General features: G+C 37.4%; 1 protein-coding gene across 1 annotated transcript; it reads left to right on the top strand.

Annotated features, from left to right (window-relative positions):
- The first annotated feature begins 2,335 nt into the window (after window positions 1–2,335).
- On the top strand, window positions 2,336–11,052 carry LOC108665943. Its single transcript, XM_047882416.1, has 9 exons — window positions 2,336–2,538; window positions 2,916–3,038; window positions 3,341–3,445; window positions 3,637–3,678; window positions 6,219–6,353; window positions 7,005–7,237; window positions 7,984–8,118; window positions 8,651–9,446; window positions 9,734–11,052. The coding sequence occupies exons 1-9, from the start codon at window positions 2,406–2,408 to the stop codon at window positions 9,940–9,942; spliced, it is 1,911 nt and encodes a 636-aa protein (XP_047738372.1). The 5' UTR covers window positions 2,336–2,405; the 3' UTR covers window positions 9,943–11,052.
- Window positions 11,053–11,839: the final 787 nt, after the last annotated feature.

Here is an 11,839-nt window from a genome sequence, read left to right as displayed (position 1 = left end):
AAATTAGTATATTTAATGCAGGTATTTCTCTATTTATTCAGTAAATTGCTGATTGCTTAGAATGAATTCTCTCAATATGGAGAAATTTATTTCCATGGATAATTTATTTCCCCAACTCATTTATTATTTTTTTTCGTTGCTGTTCGATAATTCCTGCGAATTTTTGATGACTCCTATCGTAAAAAAATTGGTGTAACAACAAAAATAAGCCACAGAATAAAGTTCTATCCCATTTTTGCTAACGATAAATCGAGAATGGTGCAGTGCATTTCCTGAACTAAATTATTCGTTCTCTTTACTTGTGTCATCGCTAACGAGGGATATTGATAAGAAGCACTGATAACAAAGATATCAGTTTCAGCCCGCCACTATAGCACCGTGCAGAACGATCGCTCGGCAGTGTCTGGTGAAAATTCAGCCTAGTGACTACTACTTACAAGCCTGCGAAAATGAGTTCGACCTATTATATAGATTTCATCTTAATTTCCTGCTACCCAAAATATCCGCAATAAAATACACTTACTTACTTAATTTTATGCAGACTGAACAGTCTAAAGTAATTGCATCTTTGAAAATCATGTTAAATTATCAAGAGGAAATGGTTGAGATTACTTGTGTGCATTTAATTCCGTGCATGACTAACGGTAGGATCATATTCGCTTAAAATAAGGAACTGCAGCAAATCTTTATCGTTGTCAACATATCCAGGGTATGAAAGCTTTTAAAATATGACAAACAACCGATTAATTTCGTTGTAACGCCGATGAATTGACGCGTCTAATTTTAATTATCTAGCTAACATCGTTATCTCAACCTTACTTAAATCACCTTTCTACAAACTTAAATCACCTTCTACATACTTAAATCACCTTTCCTTTAAATCACCTTTGTGTCACACCAAAGATTGCCATGATTGTGTCTCACCAAAGATTGCCATGATTGCCTCTCACAAAGATTGTCATGATTGTCTCTCACCAAAGATTGCCATGTTTTGTCTCGCCAAAGATTACCATGATTGTGTCTCACCAAAGATTGTCATGATTGAGTCTAACCAAAGATTGCCATGATTGTGTCTCACCAAAGATTGCCATGATTAAGTCTCTCCAAAGATTGCCATTATTATCTCTCATAAAGATTGTCATGATTGTCTCTCACCAAAGATTGCCATTTTTTGTCTCACCAAAGATACAAAAAAATAAAACAGCGAAAAGAAAACATGTCAAGACAAGGTAATGATTAAGCAAAATGATCTTACTAAAACTTTGCGCAAGCACGATTTTAGCACATGTCACTGAAAGTTCAATGAAACGCTTCTGGCTACATCGATCTGTCTGATTTTTGGTGGCGAGATGCAGAAAAACATAGGAAACAAATCCTGACCTTCCAAATTTTTTTAACTCTATTACTTTTCGAGTTACAGCCATTCAAAATTGAGTATCGTTTTTTTGGGACACCCTGTACAGTTCACTCTTGAAGATGGTGGTGTTCTGTCTGTAACAATTATTTTCAAGTGTAGCCACAAAACCACCAGGTGTTTTTGGCCTCCTCTACTCGTATCATATGTTTGTTCCGTACAGAATTAGCTGCATGGTCTTCGCGGTCTCATCTCAAACGTACGCTCGTCGACAAGAAAACTGGTCATTATTTAAAATAAGCAACCTATTTAGCTCATATTTGCATTTGATGTTCCCAATGAAATTTTTACCCGTCTTAAAAATATATTAATTATATCATCAGTTTTGAATATTGAACACAAATAAACTATTTGTATAGTAGTTCTCATCGTCTTATGCTGGTTGTCGCAGTAATCATCGTTCTCCCGGACTTCACGCAGCTTCCTCATGAGACATACAGGGTTTCTTCTTTAAGCTTTAGATTTTCGAGCTCGCTGCTAGCAAATAGCAGCGAGCTTTGTTCTTTGTGAAGAAACTGAAAGCCCCAGGCCAATCCTAGTGGGCACGCATAAACGCACTATTTGTCGGGCATTGAAGAACAAGAAAAATTGTGGGTTCGTTTGCATGTAGGGTCCATACAAAAAATCAAGTGAAAACATACGAGTGAATCGGTCAATAGAAAATTATTCAGGTGAAAGATGAATGTGTTCAGCTTTATATCATTTAGGAATTCTCTAACGAAATTGGCGCTTCCAAAGCTACTTCAGAAACCTAAAAATGGTCAAATAGTCAAAAATGTAAATTTTCCAATTTTATGAAATGAATATACGACAATTTGGAAGTAACTGTACAACTGGTTAGATTACTTACTTATTTTCATTTCACTATCACTTTTAATTAATGCATTAACTTTTTATATTACTCTTCCTGAATTCAGTGTTACACATGGCAATTTTCTGACGTTGCAGTGTCCAAAATAGTTTAAAAAGTTTTAATAAAACCTACTTTAGGATGGAGAAGTTCCATTCACTCAAATGTCTTCAGCAAGAAGCAGTTCGACTGAAGACCTTCAGAGGCTGGCCGAAAACGTCCATGAAAATCGAGAGCTTCGCACAAGCCGGCTTCTACTATCTCCATTACCAAGGTTTACTATCATTGTTTGGCCTGACTTGATTCTAAGTATAAAACATATTTACAGAATAATTTTCGCGAAATTTGCTTAACTCCAATGAATTTTTTTGTACAATTTTTTCGAAACTTGCTGGCTACATTGATTTTAGAACGGTATATTCTAAAATAAAGAGACCAAATAAAAGAAACGATCACGGGGGAAAAGTTGGATCTACTCGATTTCAGATAGAAACAATTCAAGAAAGAAAAACTGAGCCCATCTGCAGAAATAACATCAAATGGTCTAAAGTTATTTATAATTTAAGAAATATCTTCAAACAGGATCAAGTAAATAAGTGGATGACTTCGTCTAATCATATGGCAAAGCAGTAAAGAATTGATGCATTTCAGATTACGTGCAGTGTTTCTTCTGCCGAGGAGTTGTTGGTATTTGGAACGACGCTGATTTGCCTCTTGAGGAACACCGCCGACATTTCCCCAAGTGTCTTTTCCTCGCCTGTCCTGATGCCACAGGTTTATGTTATTAATATATATGATATTATTATGCCGAGACTTTTATCCGGGAGTATATATTTGTTCGATCTCTGTAAAAAATGACGGAACCTATTCAGAATCTTTCATGATCAAGGTGCCTCCATGTTTATAGAACTAATAATATATCATCCATGAAATTTGATGCGTATCTTCCTTGTATTATTTCTCAGCTATATACCTAGGCACAGGTACCATCGATGATTTCGGTACCCGGTACGCGTACTTTTAGCTTCTATAAGTTTGAAATATTTACTTTCATGTAATGGAAATTATATTCTCAGGCAACATTGCGATGGATTCGTCTCCATTGAGCGTCCTCATGAACGAGTTCCTGACGTTCAAGCTCCACTACCACAAGCCGCCATTCCCCAGGTTGACTGACCGATTATTATATTAAAAATTGATACTGATTGAACCCGAGGTACGTGGATGTATTTATAATAAGGGATAACTATTATATTAAAAATTGATACTGACCGAATCCGAGGTACGTGGATGTAATTACAATGAGGGATAACTATAATATCAAAAATTGATACTGACCGAACTCGAGGTACGTGGATGTAATTATAATAAGGGATAACTATTATATCAAAAATTGATTCTGACCGAACCCGAGGTACGTGGATGTAATTACAATAAGGGATAACTATAATATCAAAAATTGATACTGACCGAACCCGAGGTACGTGGATGTAATATAATAGGGGATAACTATTATATTAAAAATTGATACTGACCGAACCCTAGGTTCGTGGATGTTATTATAGTAAGAGATAACTATTATATGAAAAATTTACACTGACCGAACCCGAGGTACGTGGATGTTATTATAGTAAGAGATAACTATTATTTCAAAAATTGATACCGACTGAACACTAGGTTCGTGGATTTAATTATAATGAGGGATAATGTATAATGTGAGGGATAATAGTTGTAATGAGGGATAACTATTATATTAAAAATTGATACTGATCGAACATGAGGTTTCAATCTCGAACCCGAAGTACTTGGATGTAATTATAATAAGGGATAACTCTTATATTAAAAATTTATACTGACCGAACCCGAGGTACGTGGATGTATTTATAATAAGGGATAACTATTATATCAAAAATCGATACTGACCGAACCCGAGGTACGTGGATGTAATTACAATAAGGGATAACTATTACATTAAAAATTGATACGGACCGAACCCGAGGTACGTGGATGTAATTATAATAAGGGATAACTATAATATTAAAAATTTATACTGACCGAACCCGAGGTTTCAATCTTGATTGCTTGCCATCTCGCGACACTACTGCTCATTAAGTCTTCAACAATTGAGTATTGAGCTGGATTAGAACAGATAAATTAACTTTGCGAATATTGGAGACGAAGCGTCTGCCAAGTGAGGAATATGTCTAAGATTTTAATCGCGACATTCCGGGCGCCAGTCCGTTCAATAGTTACGGTCTCGAGCTTTTCGGTCGTTTTTTACTTGCATTACATTTTTATAAGTTCAAATGCACGTGACACACAGGCGAGTGTAATATTTTGCAGAGTTATATGGTGTGGATAATGAACACTTATTGATTCATAAACCTAGTGGCATCCACTAAAGCCGCCAAACTAAATTTGGGAAGACATGTAGGTTTCAATTGCCTCCAGCAAAGGCTTGGCGTCTCTGAATAAGACAACGATAATGATGCTGGCGTCATATCGAGCGTCGGTTAGGGAGCTGTAGTGTATTCCATTAGAAAAAAAATATTAAATAAGATAAAATATTCTCTAACATGACGGCCCACATCAAGAAATATGAACCAAGGAGTGAAGTTCAGGAAAGCTGGCCTTCAGCAAGCACCCATTATCGCAGAGAAATAACGTTTAATTCCCTTGGACACGAACGCCATTAAGATTTGACAGAAAACGTACTTGCATTCCATTCCAGAATTTCCTGCTATATAATAATTTATCAGATTTAGAACGTTCTTCAGCAAGAATAGCTTGGATCAATGTTCTGTCAGAAATCTCCACATTCCTTAGGTACTAAATTTCTTTTTCTCCACACCTATTGCTGGTATGGGTTTGTAAAAAGCAGAGGTTGGCTGAAAGACTTGTAGATGGAAACATCCGTTTAATTTTGCTCCGTAGGAGTGCATAAAGCCATTCCTTCCTAATTTCTGTATTTATAAAGTTTGAGTGATGTTCGTACTTTCTTTGATTAGGAAAGGCCCGACTCCAGTGTTGAATTTGGGCTTTGCCTTTACTTGTGGCATGACCACCTTGACTTTTGAGCTTCGGCTTTTCACTAAAATAAATATTTGTTCCTTACCTTTTGGGAAAACTTGGCGCTTTCTTAAGCTCAACTTGCTAGTTAATTATTGGAGTCTGTCCTCCCTTTCTACTATCATAATTTCCCTTTATATGGCCTCTTAACAAGCCTCTTAAAGTTACAGCTTAATCTCTTGGTGGCTAAAGATTTTAGGGTGGGTTCGAGGCTGTTATAGTGACACAATGCGTCTTACATTTATGCTCATGGATTTTATGATTTGATTACCAACTATCTAATATTCCTTTCATTCAATCGAATAACTGCGTATCCGATGGGAAACAACCTTCGTTCTATTCTTCGGTGACTTTCAGCGATACAGTTTACGATACGATGAGCCGTCAGTATGTCATGGTGTGTAAAACGTGTAAAACTTTGCTTCTGTGAATGTGTTTAATTGAAACTAATTGCGACATTGGAATAAGATTGCTGTAATGCAGAATTGTATAATTTAAATACTTCCTGCTTCTACAGTTATGTTGGGCCGGGTTTATTCGTCGGCATATCGTCGATAACCTGTATCGGAACCGCTACCAAGCGTTATTTTTGGGACTTAGTTCAATCCTTGATATTTTGTGAATACGTCTGCTTCCTCAAGCTTTGGACCAGTCATCTCTGGAATAAAAGTTCCATTTGTTTGCTGTTTTGTATTAAGCCTAACAGTTCTTCGCTCGCTATAATATATTGCGCAAAATATAGTTTCATGATTTGAATCGCATTAATCTTCTTCAGAACAGCAGTATTATAAAGAGAATTTGACAAGAATCTCCGGCATTCACTATGTACCGGGCTTCCTAAATTTGTTACTTTACCCACACGACTGAAAGTTTGTTTCCCAACAGAAGATGAAAGACATGGTTCCATGAGACTTCCACAATATGCAACTTCCAAAACCCGTCTTGACTCCTTCAACAGCGCCCGAAAAGGCGTACTTCCAGACCACAAAGTTATGTCTGAAGCGGGGTTCTTCTATACCGGTGAGATACGATACAAGTGTTGCACACAATGTTGTATAAATGTACAAAAAAGAGTTGCACACAATGTTGTATTATTTTTCTTTGGTTTAAGACCCAAATATAGTCCAATGATGACGGACGAAATGGTGTGTCATGCGTTTTTGTTCATGATAGAATCTGCAACAATTCAAGATGTGGAACTTGGTAGGAACTTCATTCACGCTGTACGATTGAACAGGGAAGCTGTTCGAGTGTTAAGAACTTTTCAGCAAGACGTTTTCAGTCTTCATTTACCTTGTGATATAAGGACTACAATACATAGCTTGTCTTGAGAAATTTTATAGCACAAGAGCCTTCATTGAAAATAAACTAGATCTTAAACACTGGTTCGATCACGACTACGTATTTTACGAATAAATCCAGATTCTGCCTGGGCCAGAAACCTAACAAAAAAATTTAATACTTCATTAGTCGAGGTCTTGATCTCGAGCAAGAACATACCAGACGGTGCAGTAAGATTGATTACATTGAATATTATATAAATTTATCACTAGCCAAAAATGACTCACAATTATTAATTACTAACTTGAATGTAAGGTTTGAAAGAAGTAATAAATTCTAGTGATATAGTATTTATATATGAATACATAAATGATTCCTTCTGCCGACCAGGAGTGTCAGATTTTGTGGTGTGCTTCCACTGCGGAGGAGGGATATTCAACTGGACGCCATCAGACGATCCGTGGACACAACACGCGCTCTGCTACTCCTTCTGCCCGCACCTCGCCCTCCACCCTGACATGTGGCGCCCTCAGCTCCTGCAGCCAGCGCCTCACATCCCCAGACGAAGTCCTAAACTCAGTCAGCAGGAGATACTCGTCCTCATGGAGGCACCGTTAGCTAAGGTATAAAATAAAGCGGGAAACTTTGCATGGAGCAGGATAATAAAATTATGAGCGTTTACCTCAGAATTGATAGGAAGGGTGAGTAAGATTGGGTATTTTTATTTTGAGGCATTACAATTAAAATTCAATTATACAGTATGTACACTGATTTTTTCAAAATTATAGCCATTGTTATTTAATTAATAATGATTTAAATAATCATTAAATTCTGAATATTCATTAAATTTATCTATAATCCTAACAATACTTGTACATTTTTAAGCTAAATTTTCATTTGTTGAAAATCAAACGCGATAAAAATAAAATTCTACAGAGCTGCAGTATAACTTCTTTTTTAATTTCTTTCTGTTGACGCTACCGAAACTTAATTTAACAAAATAGGAAACTTTAAAAAGTTAAAAATATCAACCTGTCTAACTTTGAAGTGATAATAAAATATTTGTATTGAAAAAATATTCTTTGATATGGATGAATCTCCTGGTTATTACCATCAGACATTGGGCTGAAAGTAATGTGTAAAATTATGGCAATAACATCTTCTTCCTGCTTCAAATTTCAGCATTGAGAAATTCTGCGTCATTTATGTCTGAGTGATAAAATGGAGTGAGTATAAGTTCGATTTTCTCTGAATTATGCAAGTCCAAACTCAACACGCCGAACCTTGAAGTAAAATAGATTTAAAATTGCATTTGACTTTTCCACCATAAACTTCGGAGAATGTTTCTAAGTTTTAGGTTTTGTTTCAGAAAGTCCTGGCGCTTGGAATGCAGCGTGACCTGGTGAGAGGCGCGTTCACACATATAGTTGAAGAACGAGCTGCCCTGCCGCTCAGTGAGACCGAAGCGCTGGAACTTGTCTCTCAGTATGCTAACAAGCAGCCGGTAAATGATATCTCAGTATGCTAACAAGCAGCCGGTAAATGATATCTCAGTATGCTAACAAGCAGCCGGTAAATGATATCACCGTATGCTAACAAGCAGCCGATAAATGTTCTTTCAGTATGGCAACAAAGCCCAAAGAATAACTTATTTCAGACGTGCAGGCGTAGTTTTTGTACCGCTATATTGAACAAAATTACATTTTTTGTCAATGAATGTTTGGTAATGATAGAATAAGAAACCAAGCTTCTCATAACTCATGTTCAATTATATTAAATTCAAATTTTATTGAGGGATCCTTAAATCATGCGTTCTAAAATCTAAGGACCTTGAATCCTTCACTTTGACTGTGTCAAGTCTATGCATTCCAGATCCGAATTCTAAGCAGGCCTTGAAATATCCTACCTTAGCAATTCATATTTATTCTATTAAAAAGATTTTGTTTGGTTTATGCATATCAATATCGAAATTATAATTTATATACTGATATAAAACCGCATAAGTAGATCTCCTCTTAAATCCTTATCGCCCTCAGATGGAAGTTGATGATAAATCCACGGAGGAACTTCACCGTCCTGAATCTCGGATGAGCGAGAGGACATATCCAGGCTCAGGAGCGGAGTCTTTAGGTGCAGCGTTCAGTATCCGGCGAGATGATTTCTCTGGAACCAATTCACATCAGTCTGGCCATACCAGGGAGCCCATAGACTCGGAGACTTCGATCGCGTCGGCGAGCCAGGGCGAGAACTTTCTTAGGCCTTCAGTGGAGATTCTTTCTTCTTCTCGCGATCAAAGAAACCCCTCGTATTCTAATCGCCCAGGCAGCATCAATGGACAGCAGCTCTTTTTTGACAATCGTCCATGCACCTCAGACCAGAGGCATGTGATGCCGATAAAAATAATAGCGCCATTTGAGCAATGGACCATGCCATTAGGTTCTACCAGCCGGCAGAACTGGCATACTCCGTCACTCGAAGCGATGCCAGGCCTTTCAACGGCTCATACACATAAAATGGTGGCTGTTGGTTTCGCTCCATCGCAGCAAGGATCGTTGAGTATGGTGCAGGGTGACCCTAAATTTAGCGGCAGACCTGGCGCCACATACCTTCAACATCCGAAATATGGATGGAATTTACCGGAAACTGAAAGGCCATATTCTGTAGAAGCTTCATCAGTAGCAAGTTATGACAGTCAATTTCGTGATGATCGCAGTGGACAGATCCAATTTGAACGAAATTTGCAACGAAATCGATTTGAGCGACCACAGCACAGGTCGCTGGGCAGCAGCAGCTCGGTCACTGAGAGCGACGTCAAGGAACTTGCTGGACGAGGTCAGTTCCTGATTCATCAAGCTGCATGAATCGAGTTTGTGGATAAAATTTTCTCTAATTTATGTTAAACGAATCAGACGGTAAGTCATAAAATAAAATGAAGCGTCATATTATTATTGTTTGTGAAGCTATGGATTTAAAAAACCTAAAAAAATTAATTAAATTTTTTAAAATTTAAATTAAATTTCTAAATTTCATATCAACGGCAGGTTTTTGCTCAGAAAATGTACAGGATGTTGCCACTTTCCTCGAAATAATGAATCTATATAATATGTTCACTGGCGCAGTGCAAGAAATGCGGCGCACGGTGCAGCAATGGCGCCGACGCCTGTCCTGCAGAAGTTGTGATGGCAGCTCCCCTGCCACAGTGATGGTGCTGCCCTGCCACCACCTGCACCTCTGCAACACCTGCTTCATAGCTAGGCCTTCTTGTCCGACATGTGAAGCTCCTATTCGAGGCACCGTCTTACCCATGAGGGAGGCATTCATTTATTAATTACTTAGCATATTATCTTGGCATAAATGACCCAATCGTCGATAGAGTAGTAGTAGAGCCACACAATAGAACCAAAGATCTAAAAAAAACACCAAAGATCGACAAAACGACCCTATAAATTTTAGCCTGTCTATCAAAACTATATACGGATCGAATCGCCGGATTGGGTTGAAGAATTAAGGGCCCATCCGGAAAACCTTGCGGCTACAGCGGCAGGCAAAGCACTCACTTGTAGCGGGAATCGCAGAAGCTCGGAGCCAGAGAGATGAGATCATGAGAAAATTAAGTGTTATTAGACATAGATACAATATTAGTGTTATGATATTGTAAACCGACCTCAGTGCAGGAGTATCTCGGCAGGAGAGCCCTTAAAATTAAACTTTGCCTTTCTATATTTGAAGAGTCTGGCATTTAGGGCAGACCTGTAAAACTCCAAAAATTCTAACTATATCAAAATGTATAATAAATTGGATCGATCGCACCCGTACAAATCGTCAACGAAAAAAACATCCACTTCTCGTGATATATAGAAGATCTGACAAAAAAAATTCAATAACCCAACTTTCCACTGTTAAGAATTTTTTAATATTGCTTTTTGTAATAGAACTATATAGAACTATAGAAGAACTAATTTTGACGCTATACTTAACAGGGCTGGATCATAAAAAAATTATGGAGAAAAAATTGAGAGTATTTTCCAAAACAGAGAAATTTTTACATTTGCTACTTGTATAGAATGTGATTTATCATTTTAACTCGAACCTCTAATAATTATATTTAAAATATTAGGATACGTAATTTGATAGTTGAAAAACATGTTACTCCGGAGATCTTGTAATAGCCCCGGGTGTTTCTTTACGAAGTCCAGGATGAGCTTGAGTCTTCTTGTTTCCTAGAAAAATTTATTGTTTCCTAGAAATTACAGCCCGCACCTTTTGAAGTATGACCTATAGAGACATATATATCCCAGTATATAAGGATTTTAGCATACTTCTGGAGAAAAAAATGATACATTAATTCATATCACCAAATATTTCTTGTCAGAGCGTTCGCACATAATGGAGGGAAAAAATTGGATGGTATTGAGGAAATAATAAATGGTAAATTAAGCAATTGTGTTCAAATTATTGAAGGCTATCACCAGTAGACGAAGTAAAAATTCGACCTATTATTTTATTAGACAGCCCATATTATTTTCGATTTAATATCGCTTACATAAATTTGTCATCAACACCAATTTCTCGTCAGGACGTTCACTGCAAATGTCTGTTGTACCGACGTGAAGTTCATTTTAGGTTTCTGTCCTTAGGTTGAACGGATAGAATACACATTTCGGTCAGGAGTTCGGAGTGGCGATGGTGATGACGAGATCAGAAATAGATGTGAGTCCCGTTGTGCTTCTGAAATAGAGTAGGACTCGTGAGTGATCTACAAGTAACCGTTAGATGAGTGACCCACTTTGGGGGTTGCACAAATCTTCCTTTCAGGAGTAAACGCTGGCTGAAAACAATAGTTTAGACTAGAGGGAAGGTTAACATCTGAATTGTTAAATCTGCATAAGTGTCCGAAGTAATTAAATTAAACTTTGATGTGGTTCATGGGCTATAAAAGTTTAGAAAATTTGATACTTTAATTTCTTTTGGTCTCAAGCTTATATGAAGAGAGCTCGGGATCAGCTTAGAATAGAATAGAAGTGTCGGCACTGAAGAAATATGCCCATGGCCTGTTGCCGATTCTTGAATTTTTCTTCTAGTTCAGTAATTTTCCAAACAAATTTCCTCCAAGAACGATTCAAACGAGGAAGGCCTTACATTCGGCGCACATGTACGATATTTTCAACTGAAAATTGCGCCATTATGACTTACTGTCGTCTGTGGTGTACAGAAAAATTCGGTCC

This window comes from Hyalella azteca, unplaced genomic scaffold (genome assembly GCF_000764305.2).
Source record: "Hyalella azteca isolate HAZT.00-mixed unplaced genomic scaffold, Hazt_2.0.2 contig10397, whole genome shotgun sequence".
NCBI lineage: Eukaryota > Metazoa > Arthropoda > Malacostraca > Amphipoda > Hyalellidae > Hyalella > Hyalella azteca.
This window is presented reverse-complemented; position numbering and strand designations above follow the sequence as displayed.

Bases quoted from the DNA above. Each gene is read 5' to 3' on its own strand.
- LOC108665943 (XM_047882416.1), top strand. From the start codon at position 2,406: ATGGAGAAGTTCCATTCACTCAAATGTCTTCAGCAAGAAGCAGTTCGA. The intron at 2,539-2,915 runs GTTTACTATCAT...GATGCATTTCAG, and splicing joins CTACTATCTCCATTACCAAG to ATTACGTGCAGTGTTTCTTC. The intron at 9,447-9,733 runs GTCAGTTCCTGA...TCACTGGCGCAG, and splicing joins CAAGGAACTTGCTGGACGAG to TGCAAGAAATGCGGCGCACG.